The sequence below is a fragment of the Diadema setosum genome, chromosome 18 (assembly GCF_964275005.1).
Source record: "Diadema setosum chromosome 18, eeDiaSeto1, whole genome shotgun sequence".
In the NCBI taxonomy this organism is placed as follows: Eukaryota; Metazoa; Echinodermata; class Echinoidea; order Diadematoida; family Diadematidae; genus Diadema; species Diadema setosum.
The window spans coordinates 19,531,256-19,548,372 of record NC_092702.1 but is presented as its reverse complement, the minus strand read 5'-3'; the positions used below and the strand labels follow the sequence as shown (position 1 = coordinate 19,548,372).

The following is a 17,117-nucleotide window of genomic DNA, read 5'->3' as shown; positions in this document are numbered from 1 at the left end:
AGATGCCAAGATTATTGTCTGGCGGTAATGTATCCCTTGAAATGCTATGGAGAAATCACTCAAATCTCTCTCCAATGTCGATAGTCGGGGTGGGAGGGGGGGGGGGGGGCATGGATTGATGGAGACTATTGATCTACGCTGAGATGTCTGTAACAACGTTGTTTTGTCCGGCACGTGTAAGTACACGTGTGGACTACATAATCTATAGAATAAAGGGGGTTAGATTTCCGCTAGCAGGAATAAATTTGGCTGTTGAATGTCGTCTTTCAGTCTTATAAACCTTCTGCCGCTTCATTTCAAAAAGGAAGTAAGGTCATGCATGCACAGGCAGTTGCTCTCATTACATATATATATGTATTTTTGTTTATCTGAACTGACTTCCTTCAAAACAGCATTTTACGTTTACAGTGGTGTGCATAATATAACTATGGGGGATTCGTATTGCTAACACACATCATAATCATGGCTCCAAAGGGCGATATGAAATTGGGAAATCCGTAGAAAAGATACAAAACAAATATATCAACGCAAACAATTTTGATAACACCTTGTAATTTTTACCAACCTTAGCATTGTTGTCTATTCATAGCATCTTTTCTTTTTTTATTCCATATTCTCTCGATACGGTTCTTCATCATAAAATAAATCTCAAGGGAAAAATGGCAAGATTGTTGAGAAACAAAAAGTGACCATACCTTCCGACTCCAACTGGTTGACATGCAGAAAATATTGAATACCATCATTTGCAGTCAGTTTATAACTATTACAGAAATGATTATGGGAATGCCAGCTTTTTTTAGTTCTCTTTGAAATTCTTGTCAAATGTTTGGTTTCAAAGACAGTAAAAATTTGTAATAATGGGCTGATAAAGCAAGCGTTCGATTATTTTTTGGCGTTATGTAACATGCAATGTATTATTTGACGCACATAAGCAGTCTTGTGTTTGCAGCTTTGAGAGAAAGGACCATAATTGACATAAAATAATTAATGTGAACACCTCATTTATCACAAATCTTCAACATGATACAGCGATATCTGTAAGGGAAATTGAACCAAAATCGTATTGATTTCATCTCTGTTGTTACTTTTCGTGATCAAAATATGTAGTAGTTTATCTGTCTGTTAGTGTGTTTGTTTGTTTGTTTGTTTGTTTGTTTGATTGATTGTTTAGAGGGACAGAGATGGAACACAACAAAAGATAGTTACTGCCAGAAAAATACTCCCTCGAGATTCGATAATATGTCGATGAATCTTCTCTTTGGTGTGATATCGTATATACATGTATTACAAAGAAACTTCACCAAATCAATCTAATCAAAACAACAATGTAGAAAATTATGCATGATATTTGGCGTTATAGTAAAGTATTTGATGTGATTAACAAAGTGTCTATTGTTGACAAAACAAGAGATGGTTACCTCATACACGATGAAATAACTTCTGGATAACTTCACTTGCCAGGTTACTGGAAGAAAATTGCACAATATGCCAGCGAAAAGACATCAACCACATTATGACATACGCATGTCGGATTTGTTTTTGGTTTTTGTTTTTTGTTTTTAAAGAAGATTGCTGTCTCCCTCTCAAGCTCTTTCTTTTTTCTTCTCTTTCGTTACCAAAACAATCATCCGGACAACATCCTGTTTTCATGTATTTCTATATAGGATAGAGAGGGGAGCCATGTATACAAACCATGCCCTGCTCATTTTTAGCATTATAGGGTATTATGAAGACAGATGTTAGTTTTGTTCTTGCTAATTTTCACATCAGTTTCTTTTTTGCTCGTTGCTAATTCCAGTATTGGAATTCGCATCTTATAGTTCTGTTCTGCTGCAAATGCAAAATTGCTAAACAATGTGTCAAAAGAGCTTTAATGGTCTGATCAAAACTTGGTTTACACGCAGGATGAGGATTGGTCGAGCCTTTCAGGAGCTTACTATTCACACCAAGGAAAATATAACAATGAACAGAAGCCGATATGTACGACAAGAATAATTTCCAGATTGAAACAAAATTCACAGTCTGTCACTCATATGTGTTATAAATAAGAAAAGACAATGGAGAGTTGAACAAATTCCCATCAATATAAATCAGTACATTGTCATAAAGTTTTATGTAAAGAGCTCTAAAATTCAATAATGTCCTTGAACCTTTGATGTTGTCGCGTAATGCAATTCCTAGTGTAAATCGGAGTCTTCTATTTGGTTGTCGAGTCTCCGCCTTTTGCACGCTATCACATCCTTATCATTGTCGACATCGTCATTGACCACCTCATCAATCTCTACATCGTCTTCGTCATCGTTGTCGTCGTGCACGTCGTCGATGGAGTGTTCGCTTCGAGTCGAGTCGACCTCCAAATCGAGATGGTCGGTGCGGTCGACCACCGCTGCCGCAGCCGCTGCAGCCGAGGCTCCGGCGGCGAGTAGCGAGTGGTGGGCGAGGGCGTAGTGATCGGCGGCTGAGGACGAGGTGTGGTGGGCCGAGTCGTGCTTTCGTTTCGCAGCCGCCATTTCCGCTGCGTGCTTCTTCCTCCATTTCGTTCTGCGGTTCTGGAACCAAACCTGTCATGACAAGAATTGCAAATTTAGGAGCACTTTGGGTGCGATGCCGATTCATATTAAAACGCATCTATTACAATTAATGTGCTTACAAAAACTAATGTGATATTGGAAATTGAATCTAAATTCAATCGAATTGAATTGAATTAGATATGTAATCAATGAAATAGCATTGAAAATAATGCTTATTGAGATCAAGGAAGTAGAAAGGAATGTTATGTTGAAGGCATGACAAATACCGTCACACCTTTAGACCTGTTTTTATGATTTCGAAAATTCCTATAATTACTGTAGTTATCCACTGTTTGTAGTTTGCCTGTGAAAGATATCTTGCTCATATGGAATTATGTATTCACATACAGACATTGACAAATGTATCGAGGTAGGGTTGGGCTTCGATTCAATAATGCATTTGTATCTTTATCTTTATCTATCAACCATGGTGAAACAAAACAAAACAGTCATTTCCAAAATCATTTTGTTTTAACAATTAATTTGTAAGCACGTTTAGTAAGAGTTAAATCATAAATTATGAAAAGTGTGTTGTTAGATTACAAATCGAAACATATCTATTATTTTCGTAATATTAGTGTTTAAACAAAACAAAACAGTCATTTTACAAATCATTTTGTTTTAACAATTGATTTGTAAGCACGTTTAGTACAAGCTGAATCATAAAGTATATAATGAAATATGTGTTGCTAGATTATCAACCAAAACATATCTAATATTTTTTGCTATATTGTTGTGTAGTAATTAGTAGGAAAGTATTTGGATGAAAATATTATAATCTCGTAAAATTTACACATGTGTTTCCCACCAACATCGCTGTTGATGAAAATATGCGATACTGCAGTATTCCATAACTTTCTTATTTTCTGTCATAATTTGATACAATGTATTCCTTTACCTCTGTTGGATTTGTTTTCAAATGTACTTATAAAATCAATTCAGACAATAAGGTGTTGTGTTGATGTAAGACCAGCTCCAACGGAAACGCAGCTAAATGCGGTCTAGTTCTGTTTTGACCCATAAACTAGACCAGTCTGCATAATACACTTTAAGCATATAATTTGAACAGTTCTTTATGCAAGTATAGAATTAGTGAGGTTCACGAGGTGAAAATGAAACATATATCTACACAAACACACACACAACAACACACACACACACATTTATATATATATATATATATATATATATATATATATATATGCACATTTATAAATGATATTTGTGTGTGGGTGTTCATATGTAATGATTACATGTAAACGTGCATCTTTAATGCATTCAGGAAGATGATATATAATGTAATTATTCAACTTTGTTATGATTGTTCGTTATACGATGTTGATTATCTTTACTAAAAAATAATGAATACCGATGGAAAGTAACGAGTTTTTCTTTAATGGATCATGATCAACATCATGAAGATACACTCAACAAATAGATTACAAATCATAACATGCAATATAGTTATGATGAATTTAAAGCACTAAGAGAAAAGAAAAGAAAACTCGTTGCAGTATAATTTTCTTTAGACCAGTGAGGTTTGATGTCCGCGTTGATGGAGAGGTGACTACGTGTCTGACTCATAAACTGTTCGTTGTAAGTGATATAAATGATTAACGAATCTGAAGGAACGGGATGGTGGTGCTTTTTACTTTATATCCTTGTCTGGGCAAAGAGGTCATATAATTTCATGCGATTCTACATCAGAAAAATTATCATCGGGCCTTTATTGCTGATAACAACGCCATTGACATTTCAATTGCCCAGCTAAATGAGGCATAAAACTCGGTCCGTGGATGACATCTTCGGAATCGGAAATACTCATAACTTTTATAACTTATGTATTATAGCTATTAATACCGACGTCCATACTGTTCCATCCCTTTCAGTTAAAGAAAAAAGGGGGAAATAGATGCTAAATTAATGTAGAAAATATAGGAGGAGTTTTGATATTGCTGTTGGTTATGTTAAATCTTGGTCTGATCAGTCGTTCCGGTGAGTGGTATGTACCATATGTCATGTTACAGCACGGTTTGTTTTAACGGTGCAACAAGCACTTCCCGCCAATGGTTAATGGTGCGTGACCTAGCGTGCCAAGCTGCAGAAGTCTGTAACTATATTGGCACAAATGCATATGGAAGCTAACATTACCTCTTTCCCATTACAACATGCGCAAATTAGACCATCAATCTTCAATATCGCGGAGCAGTGACGGAGGAAATATATTATGTGATAGCAATCTAGCTCCCCTTGTTACGTGACGTCACACATACTCGAACTTCCCATGCTTGAACACTGAAGGCCTACTTTAACAGAGTATGGCCGGCGGGTCTTCCTGCATGTAATTGAATTGCAACATCAGAATCAGTTAAGATATGAACGACTTCAATTATTGAAAATTATATATAGCTGAGATACTGCTGCATATCCTCTTGAGTCATTTCAACATCGTTTCCAAAATGCGATATTTTTTTTTTATTGAATTAAGACTGGTGGTTGCAGTTGTGATGAAACATTAAAATCCATGATCAGCAATTATTAAGTTGCACTAAAGTAATCACATGTCGTTGGTTTTTTTTTTCCCCGAAATAAGCACTCGGGTTCACATTGAGAATGTTGGAATTGACATACAATAAATCAGCCTAACATTATTCATATAGTTTTACCTTGTCACTATGATTATCTTAAAACGTGTATGTATGTGCATATGGATATGACTACATACATAATCATATACAATATTATATAAATATATATATATATACATTTATAAGATAAATAAGATAGATAGATATTAATATGTGTGTCTGCATTCAGGAAGGTTTTGTTTAGATTAATCTTTTGCTTAGCATACTTATTTGTGATTACGAAAATAGCATATTTTACATTTGGATATCATACCTACATTTTTTTTTTTTGTGAGTGGAGACAGCAAAATGCTTTTTTGTAAATCAGTCAATGTAGCCAGGGCACTGAAGGATTTGTATTTATTTGTTTTTCCATCGCAATCAATTAAGATACTATGGACTATACTTCAATTATTGAAAATCATAGCTGAGATACAGGGGCATACTCTCCTGAGAATCATTCCATCTTATCCATAACACCCACTTTTTTCAATTAAGACTGGTTGGTGTTCATGTAAATATTATCATCTATTGTGTAAAATCCATGATCGGCAATCATTAAGTTGCACACATGCTTTTCCCCCGAAATATTACGTTTTTGGCAGACGTATCGGGTTCACATAGAGAATGGTAGGACTAACATATGATAAGTCAATCTAATATCATTCATGTATCTCATCACTAAGATCACTTCAAAAGAGTAAATGTATATGTGGAAATATTATGTATATGTATATATATGAATAATGATTGTACAATGTATATAATCTACATACATGATTATGATAATATCATATTTATCTACAAAGGAAAAGCTTGAATTGTTTCAATACATCAGTTGCTTAGCATGCTTACGAAAGTAGCATTTTGAAATTTGGATTTTATACATACTATAACCTGGCTCATTTGGAAGAACAATTTCCCTTTTATGTGGAAACGGCAGAAAGCTTCTGCCATCAAATGCATTGAGAGATTTGTATTTATGTTAAGTTTTTCCTCATTGCATCGAAATCAGATTTCAGGTGCAAAAACATCAATCCCATCTGAAAGATTGCGATACGTTATCACATATTTATATACCTTGATTTAAGCATGACATGAAGTGTTGGCATTAATGAGACGAATAAACACGTTCCAGGAATCACTTGGAAGGATATGGTCTAGAAAGGAAGGCGCGGGGGGGGGGGGGGGGGTAGGAAACCCCATCGAATAATGGAATAAGAGAGGAACCTGTTGGCAGATATTGGCTGCTTCTTTGAGGAGGGATTTCCGTCCAATTTTCGGCGAAGATGCGGTGTGAGCTTTGATCTGGCTGGCTTGGTATGGCAAAGTCAGGTGTGGGGAGTAGGCCCAATATCTGGTGTAAATTAGCCTCTAATCCACACATATGGGAAAAGGGATCTGAGGTATAGACCCCAACGAGTTTCTCTCGCTCCCTCTCCAGTTGTCTCTCTCCTTTTCTCTTTCAGTTTTCTTTTCCCTCCCCCCATCATCTCTCTCCCTCTCTGTCCTCCTTTTCTCTTTTTTTTTTCATTTTCACAGTTTTTCCTTAGAGAATATATACTTTGAATCTGTTTTTGTTCAGGATCAGTAGAAGAATAGAGCCCGATGCTCGCGTGAATTCTAAGGTCTGCCCTTTGATAGAAAAGAATGGACTTAGGGTTTAAATTTACTCATATATCTATAAGTTAGCAGTTCAAGACACTGTAACATTATGGAATACCAACATGTTTGAATCGTTGTGTAACAGGTGATTGTATTTACTTACGTCATGTGATCAAGTTCTCTCTGATACTGGAAGGTGAGCGAGAAAAATTTAAAAAGTGGGAAACCTCAGACACTTTTAGCTGTAAATAATTATCTACCTGTATTCACACATTAATGCACACACACACACACACACACACACACACACACAGACATATATATATATACACTCGTTGATAAATGATAACTTTCTTTGAGTTTTCATCTTTATTCTGTTTTGCTTTGTTTAGTTTTTGTAGGGGCATGGGATGCTATAGCTTCCCAGATGCATGAAAATAAGGCGTGACAATTAAAAAATTTACGACGCATTTTTCACAATTTTGGTTTTGTGTTTGTGTTTGTGAGTGTGAAAGTGTGTTTATCAGGAGATATCTCACTATATGTAAATATATAGACATACATATTAATATTCATCAGTTATTTGTCTTTATTGGAGCGAAGCCATTTTTTCCCCTCTCTCTTTCTTTGCTGTCGAAGCCCTATATTTTTGGGATCGGTGTGCAGTGTCTTGTTATCATCAAGACGAGTTTGTTGTCGCGCGGAGACTCTGTCAGCGCCTAAAGCTCCGGCGCGGATGGCGGAGCTCATTGGGTTATTTGTCCGTCAATCCCAGCACTGGATAATACGACTGACCTGGCTTAACACTTTGCCTCGTGCAACCTATAAGAGAGCCCGCATGCGGTATGACACACTGTAGGGGAGTGCAGACCGCGGCGCTGAGAGCCGAGTGCGTGTACGCCGTCGTAGAGGTGTTCAATTTAATAGTCTTAAAGCGAAGGCAATCTTCTTTTTTCCCACCCCACATGTAATCTACGTGAATCAATGGGTTCCTTACAAAATAACTCAGTACTTGCGGTATAAGTGGTCAATTGTGGTGAACCAAATAAAACAAAATGAAAGGAAGAAGACAAGACAAGTGCCTCATTCTAAAGTGAGCACAACAATTATGACAAATCAATTGTAAGTCTGCTGCAATATTCAACGCGATATTCTTAAATTGGAAACTTACTGGATCGAAACACTAATTCAAAGAGTGTTTTGGTAATTAAGTACACATATATTTTACATTTTATTACATATTTCTAGAAACTTTTCCTGGTAAGAGTTTCACGAGGAAGAAAAAGAAGAAAAAAGAAAGTGGGAATTGCGGAATCTAGTCCTCATTGAATAAAGTGCCCAGGTCGAGTTTGTATGCGACGTTTTTATGTCCTTCTTCGAGTGCGTTTTGTTTGTCGATACGTCATTGACATAATTATGAATATTGATATTCTGTATAATGAAATACAAATATACATCTTTGATGAAATGCAGAATGTTTCCTGGACCACCTTAATAGTTTGGGGTTTTTTGTGAAGTATTTTTCCCCTCTTTTTCCTCTCAGCCTATTCGTTTGCGTTCTTTGTTTTACGCTGTGGGTTTGACTCTAATTTTTCCCTGAACGAGGAAAAGAGTAAAGTTATTCTAACCCAAAACGCACGTATTACTGACTCAAAGTATGAAATCGCTATCCCGTGCGTAGTCTGACGAACCGTTTCATATGACAACATTGCAGTGAGTATATTTAAAGCCTCGAGGTATATCTCGCCCTGCTGCAGTGGTCCTTTAAGTCAGATACCAACAGCGAAGCTCTCTCAGTATAGGCAGACGAAGTACAAGGGCATATTGTTTCGTCGTTCCTACCTCTCATCGCCTCCAACAGACGACGTTTTCCGATTATTTTTCATCATGACGTTCCCGCTCCCTTTGCCCACGGGAGAAGATTGAAGAAACTCTACAAATCCACCAGAATTATAAGAAAGCAAATCGAAGCCTGGTAGGCAAACACCAACCGGATATTTTGACTATCTGAGATGGAGGACCACCAAAAGAGACAAGTGCATTTAAATGACCGTTGTTGGCAACTTGGGGTTCATCTATTATCGCTCCAAGGTAGGCAGCAAGAACGAGACGTGAAAATGAGCTATTTGTGGAGCCAACATCACGTTGATGAGAGCAAATATTAAGTTGTTTTTCTTAGGGACACCATAGAATGACTTTGGACGGGAACTTTCCGCAAGTGTACATCATCAGCGCGCGTGTTGCGAGGGGAGTAAGCAGCCTGAAGTTGCCTCTCAATGTTTGCTATCATGTTGCAAAGCAGGGATGTTTGCATTGCTCTCCACGCTGTTACACGCGCGCCATGTAGCGCTCGATCAAGCACAACAAGGGCAAATGGAATCAGGCTATACCTACACTGCAGGGCAACTTGAGCGACACCCCCACCCTTTTACTCTCGCTTCGAAGTAGAACTTGACATCACGCGTCAGCCCGGAATACCACCACGAAGAGAAAAATATTAGTGGATTAGATGCTCAGTTGAAAACATCATCAACCGTGAGGGCATAACCCGTTCGCTTGGCTCTTGGAGGGTCTACTTGAAATTCGAGCTGAAACACTTATTACAATACAGGAAACGATCCGCGCGTTTTTAAGTGGGTAGATAAGGCACAGTCAACCGCGGCGGCGAGGGGAATATACCCGCGATCCACGCACAAGGATAGCAGATGAGCGGAGCGGCGCGCTAACAAGTCGGCTCCCCGTGACCTTGGCTAGCTCCCCTCACCAGGGTTACGACATCAGAAGGAGGAGCTTTACACTCCAAACAACGACTCTATTGCTGCATAAGCTCCGGCCCAATCCCACCTCAGATTATCTTGCAATCGAACCCAGACGCGCGGTCGAACGGGGAGGTAGAGAGCGAGAAAGGGGGAGAGAGAGAGTGAGGTCTGCCAAGCGGCTGTGCAGAGGTGAAAGTCAAAAATAAACGAAGACGAAATGTCGATATTTAGGCCAGTCATATAGACGCAGATAAAAGAAAGGATTGGGAGAAGAGGCAGGATGTTAAAGAGAGAGCGAGAGAAAAGGAGGGGAGGGGGTGGGGAAGTAGTACCGGTGTTGTGCTGCCAGCAAGGTGTTCAAAGCAATCTCGAAAGAGTTATTAGAGTAATGCCCAACAAATGAGGTTATAGGTAAAAGCAGGTGGCGAGTACCGAAGGGATCGAGTTCCATGTTTTCACTTAACATAACGACTTGTTTATCACGCATCGGGTGAGGCGGAGAAATTGAGGCACGCCGATCCTAAAGGCCGAGGGTTTTACAGGAGTCATCGCACACTTTATCTGAAACCTCTTTCATTCCTCGCTGTGCAGAGGTACATGGAGCTTAATGTGTAGATTCCAATAAATGCGATATTCAGACACAGAGTTAATCAGAGAAATTAGCAGAATGAGCAGAAAGGGGATAAAGGAGAAGAAGAACGGGCAAAGAAAGAAAAAAAAAGGAGAAGTAACAATCTAATAAAGAAAAAGCAAAGGGAATGTAAGAAATAAGGAGAAAACAGAGAAGAATTGACCAAACATTGATGGTGACAAAAATGTGTATTAGATCTTTAAGAATGACGGTTTCTCAAACTAATTCGAGAAATGTCGTTTGCAGGTGAATGAAGAAATAAAAGTATTTCTCTCGTTTTTTTTTTTTTTGGGGGGGGGGTGGGGGTGCCCAATAAAAACGTGCCGACATTGTTGCTGTCGATATGAAAGCTTCGATCGTATCGTTTCTTCGAGCTGACAAGAAGAGGAAAAGAAACGTTTGCAGACGATAGGTGCACTCGCCTCGCATCTTTCTGCACTTTCGCATATCCGACTCCATTCCCGCGTCCGTTGCTCCACATCAAAGCCGTTTAATTCTACAGAGAGCAGCGAAAATCCACCGCCGTGTTTGTACAAGCTCAAGAGTGGTTAAACGGTTTCCACAATAAAAGTGGCGTAAGATTTGCTTTCTCCTGGGCGGGCAATAAGACGGAGAAATTACAGGGCACCAGTCCCCGAAGTATTGAGACGTGGGAAGAGAGGAACGGGCGAGGATCAAAGAGTGTGGGATTTTGCAACTTACTCGTCCACGGCAGAAAAAGGGGGGTACTTATCCATTTCTATGTGACATAGTCGACAACAAGTTTACATTGCCTACTTTCGGGTTTCTACTGAATGTCACTTCTTGTGTGTGTGTGTTTTTTTTAGTACCCTGAAAGAAATCAACAAACTAACCAAGCCATTTCGACGCATCATGAATATTCATATGTCTGCCCCCCCACGGAAAAAAGCAGTAACTGACATTTTTATGAATGTTTACTTTTTTGCAAAAATGAATAGTTTACCCAATGCTCTCCAATGTTAATAGGTCAGTTTTGCAAAAAGAAAAATGAAAGTGACCAAAAATACAATTTTTCACTTTTGCAAAAAGCAGTAACTGCATCCAGTTGATTCAACTTTGCAAGTTTCCCCACGGAAAAAAGCAGTAACTAACAAAGCCCACGGAAGAAAGCAGTAACTAACAATTTAGTCTTTATCATTCAGACTCTGTATAGTCCTTCCTGTATATTTTTTCCCTAATACCATTTATTTTTTCTACTATTTTTTTTTTTAAACAATGTAAACAGCAGTTTCTCCCATAATTTAGGGGAGTAGATATAAAAAGATTGTTTCACCAGTAACTTGACTCTGCCCGCAGGGAATCATATGACAAGTTGTAGAAAAAGCTTCTTTCTGGAGACTAGCAAACCTGGCAGACTCAGCGCGCTCAGAGTGCAGAATACGCGTGCAGCAGCTGCATGCGCATAAATTCTGCAGCATACAGTAACTAGCTAAACATTGCATCACATCACAGTCATCACTTGCATGCACAGTATTGCAGGTCTGGTACAGTCTGAGTGATCATGCCAGTGCTAACCATGCTGTCACACAGTTTCTGCTGTCCAGGCATGCCTGTAAATCTATCATGAATTGCAGAGGAAAAGTCATGGTAGCCATGGCTTTGGCCAGAACCAGCAAATCTAGGTGAGCTGAAAATATATTGAAGGGAGATGAGCACTAGTAGTATTAATGCACTAACGTTAGTCTAATGTTAGATATAGGCACCTAGGCCCTAAAGTTTAAAATAGGTCTAGGCCTACCAGATCTAACGTTACAGAGTAGATCTAGATTCTAATCTATTGTTATTCGACAAAATGTCAGTAGGCCTAATCTAACGTAATAGATCTAGGTCTAGCACTAACATTGGGCATAGATCTGTAGTCTAGCTTAAGTGTAACGTCAGAGTTCGACTAGGATCTAAGACGAAGAGACTTGACTTTATTGTCTAGTCCAGGGTATGTGTCAGGGGCCAGGCCGGGCACTCCAAAGTTCAATTAGGGTACATAGGTGTCTACCTTATTTTTACACAGAATGCCATTCAATCTACAAGACCTGGTCTAGGTCTAGCGATAGGTCCTAGATCTTATAGATCTAGACTAACCAGAAAGTAGAAGAACTTTATAACCTGGTGGTGGTAACAATTCTCCTCCTATGGTCATGTGACATGTGCAGTTACTGCTTTTTTCCATGGGGAAAACAGCAGACTCCTGGCCGTCTGCAGTTACTGCTTTTTTCCGTGGGGAAACTACCCAGAATCAAGGGTGAGCCACCGCAGTAACTGCATTTTCCTAAATAACATTTAAAAAATAACGGAAACATCATTTTTTCGTAGGTATTGTTAGACAACTAGGTATGGTGCATAATCATACCACAAAATTATTTTTGAATGTTTCTGTGTTTTTAAAGAATCTGCAAAAAACACAAAATCGCATTTATCTCAGCTCAGCAGTTATGCAGTTACTGCTTTCTTCCGTGGGGGGGCAGACACCACAGTAGCTCGTCTGCGGATGACCTTCAAACCAAATAATACATAGCCATTACCTTCATGACAAGGTGTAATACTGCAGGAAAACAGGACAATATGTCCAAATGCACCTTTTATACCTGTATATATAATTATATAATTATATATATATATATATATATATATATATATATATATATATATCTGTGTATGTATCTGTGCTTGCGTACACAGATAATGAATATACAAAATAACAACGTCAACAATCTAGGGTAATTTTAGCTGATTTGTGTTTGCTGCTGCATTGCATTTGGATATGCCTGTTCCAGTTTCTTTAAATTACGACTTATTCATGCTATAGTATCCGCTTTATTCATACTTAGGGGGTGAACAGGAGGAGGATAAAAATTCATAAAATTCGAGCAATGTGAATATCGGCGGAGAAACGTAATGCCATTTTGTCATTTAAATGGAAATATAGCAGTCGATCATGGAGCAGACTTTACACCCGACGGGCATACGCCATTTTTAAGATTCAGGAGCGCCGCGTTTGAGCGCGGGGCGTCATTTCGGGATGGGGAAAAGCGTTCTCTAGGTGCATATCGCGAGGAAAAGGAGAAGACGTAGGCGTTTGCTGTTAGAGGGGTAAAAACACAAGAAGCGAACACAGTTTTCCCTTAATGGCGCCCGTTTATGCCAAATGGCGGGTGATTAAAATCATGCGAGGAGCGAGCAAACAACAAGCGAGGACCAATTGATGGGACTTTTATTTGAATTCATACACACTGATGGTTGTCAAAGGAGGCCATTACGAACCGAAGGAAACGTCTAATGTTTTCTTGATTATTCGTTGCTGCCAAGCTAGACTAAGGCAGGCAATTGCGATGTTTCCGAAGGGCATTGCCTTGTCTTCCTTCAACATCCTGACTGACGAGATTTTTTTTTCTCTCTCTCTCTTCACGAAGAGTCCTCCTCTATGATACTGATCATAAAAACGAGTAATTAACATATATATCTGCGTAAATGTTGAAGTGGAATTGCGTTTAACTGTAATCGTAAGCTGTCATTTTTGCATTGTTATAAATTAGGTTGTCAGCATCAAACGTGCATTTCTACAGTCGTAATCCTGGAAGTGTCCTGTCTAGTTACGATATCAACGTCCTCTGGAATGAGGAGCCTGTTATGACGCAGTCCAGACAGACATACTAGATCACGTATGGGACTACCAAGCATGAGTATTCTGTACATCTCAGCCCGTGGATTGTACAGTCAATGAATCATAACTATGCAAGCATAAATCAGCTGCTCTGATTTTTTAGTCACTACATCACGGATTAGAGCCTATAAAATGCGTCACGATTAGATCGTATTTTGTTCTCAATGTTTACATTTAACCAAATCTGTTTCTGATCGAAAGGCAAAACTAGAAAAAGAAATAGTGGTCCGGGTTAGCATCCTCTTTCAGCTCATTTCCTCTAATTCCCTTACAAGAAGAGTTTGAATGCAGAAATAGATAAAACGCCGTTTTCATTTGGTTTAATTATAAGATGAGAAAAAAAAAAAAACCTCTTCATAATAATACTGCATTTATTACATATCAAGAAATTTGTGGAAAATATTATTTATATCATATTTCAATTATATTTTTCATCAGCTTTAATGTCACATTTCTCAACTCTTCATATATGTATATACATGTGTGTGTGTGTGTGTGTGTGTGTGTGTGTGTGTGTTTGTGTCAGACCAAAACAAACAAATGTAGAAAATGACACACAATAATCTTCGGAGTCTTCACAACAAACAACCAGATCAGCATCACAAGCTTCCTTCGAACTGCAGAAAATCGGCAAGATTGAAAGACCATGCATAAATCACCTACTTTATGTCTGGGAAATAAATGGTACTACACGATGATAATGGTATTGATGATGATTGTGTTGTAGTTGTATATTAGTGTAGTTAGCACGGCATGAATCGTTCTAGCATGAATCAATTCCCATAAAGTATCGGTGCATGATAATGAAATAATTATGTACCTTCTCCTTTTCAGATGGAGTTTTTTTTTTTCACCGTGGATGATTTCGTTGCTTACATCACTCATTTTTCTCATAAGAAACATTGTCAGTTTGACGTATGAAAAGTTAAAAATACAAGCATTTAGCCTAAGTGCAATGCAATTTTGTGTTGAAATTAACCGTATTGTAGTACCTGTCGTTATGCCTTACATCATAGAAATTGTATTTTGAGTTGAACTTGTTATTATTGAATTTGTTTGATCAAGAAATTGTGACGAAAGTTGGTGTTGTAAGCCCAAAAAACTCACCTTAACTTGGCTCTCTGACATGCCTAGGGCGTACGCTAGTCTGGCCCGCTCCGGCCCCGCCAGGTACTTGGTCTGCTCGAAGGTCTTCTCCAACGCAAAGATCTGCTGGCCGGAGAAGGTTGGCCGCGTGTGCTTTTTCTTTCCGTCTTTGTCCGTGGCGGGCTCCCGCGGGCAGTGAGAGCCTTGCGAAGCAGACGATACGGCTGCCAAGATCAAGAGTAGACGTGAAGTTAGTTCAGATCTTGATCAGATATTTTGATCAAGTATATTAATCAAAGAGTGACCAGATTCAATTGTATGTCGCCAACGTACATTGTCGACATAAGTCGTGTAATACGCTTGATGTACGCAAACATCGTGGCGAATTTACCATCAGGAGTAGATGTAGAATTAGTCTGGACCAAGTCCTACGATTAGTCCGTCAAATTATCCACTTGGACCAGAAATTGCGTGTAGCATGGCGCTTAATATAATGGCGACATCAACACTTCGACTGTATTTCCCATACCCACATGTACTGCCACTACCAAGATCAGAAGTAGATGTAAAGTTAGTACAGATCTTGTCCTATCGGAAGCGAAATCCAAATATGTGGACCAGCGGATGTCGTATGAAGTTGTGATGGCTTTAAAAGAGGCGAACTTGAATTGTTAGAATAAATTCTTCATGCGTTCAAACGAATTGATGTAGAAAGGGAGTTGAAACAAAACACGCTGAAGGATGATGACACTATAGAAACATCACGATTTTAATGACGTTAATTCCATGCCCTCGGAATCATGGTAAGTCAATAGATAAATTGTATTTTATTGAGGTATTCATGTCTCGCAGTCGTAAGACTGAATTGCACAAAGAATACAAAGATTACAAAACAAGGCTTAGCATTCATACAAAGAAACAAGTAAAATACAGACATATAAGACATGGTCTTATGACAGGACACGTAGGCCAGCAAACTGGGCAAACCGTACTCTGTCCCTATTAAACATTACATTATAACAAAAACAGAGGTGGACAGGGTTCGGTATTTACTCCCACTCTTTCACCACCTCACACGCCCTTTTGCTCTTTTTCGCTTTCACTCACTCTTTCTTGTATACACACCACTACGCTCACACAATATATTGGTACATTATCAGTCCTGCTGATTTCCTACTCTCGATCGCTACGCACCAGTTATCACACACGTACACTGGAGCATCAAAGCCCTTACCGGTCAATGAGATTCTTCACAGGGGATATACACAATTCACCTACTGAATTATATTGCACTGATCAAAATACAGGGATAGCTAAATAATTCTTTTTCATAAATTTCAAGTCATTATCATTCGTTGGGAGGTACATAGACAAATGATAATTACGACTACAAGTGGTCAACAATGTCAGTATCATCACCACACACAGTAGACTTTAGATGTGTCAATATCACTACACAATGAAGGAAGTCGAGGGGTTGTAACTAAACTGTTCATCTGTTTTCTTTAGAGTTTATCTTTCAGTGACAGTGTGGTTAAAAACGTCGATGTTCTTTGGTGTAGGCTTGTTGGTATTCATGCGTCTTTGTGCTTTATGAACATGTAGGACTGATCATTACGTCACGATAAGGCATGAAATACTGCCATCCATCGATTGTTTATCAAAGTTAAACGCCACGAAAGCTAAACAAAAATTGTGGATTTCTCTTTCATGCATTGTCATATTAAACAGGACTACTGTATCATAAAATTCGTGTAACCGTTTAAATTCTTCTCTACTAATAATGCTACCCCTGCAAAAGTGATCTCGCAGACGACTGGCGACAATTTTGATATTGCATGAATTTCGCAGTGTGTCAGTGGAAGTCAGATCATTTTGAGCTTTCGGACGGACTGTGGTTTGACTCCAGTATAGGACATCTTGTTTCATCCGTTTCCGACGAGATCCCGAATTCTCAATAGACTATAATTTATACGGATGCATCTAGTTTCCGAAGGTGATAGAGTATGTAACAGAAGATAATGATAAGAATAATGTCTTCTTTATCCAGAGTAGCCTCTTCAGTGTTTCCTGTGGTCCACCAGAGGGTCCTGCCATTAACTCCGTGCGGTTTGGAACTCCGTGCGAAAGGAACATATTGAAGCTGATCTACTTGCAAGC

The 17,117-nt window shown here is 38.7% G+C and overlaps 1 protein-coding gene across 1 annotated transcript in view; it reads right to left on the bottom strand.

Moving 5' to 3' along the window:
- Nucleotides 1–1,771: 1,771 nt before the first annotated feature.
- The window catches only part of LOC140241576 (homeobox protein Nkx-6.2-like), a 42,156-nt gene continuing 26,810 nt past the window's right edge, over nt 1,772–17,117 (bottom strand). Inside the window, exons 2-3 of the mRNA XM_072321310.1 lie at nt 14,979–15,181; nt 1,772–2,561 (exon numbers count right to left, since the gene is read on the bottom strand). Coding sequence (XP_072177411.1) covers nt 2,178–2,561; nt 14,979–15,181 — 587 coding nt within the window. The 3' untranslated portion in view covers nt 1,772–2,177. The remainder of the gene's footprint in view (nt 2,562–14,978; nt 15,182–17,117) is intronic.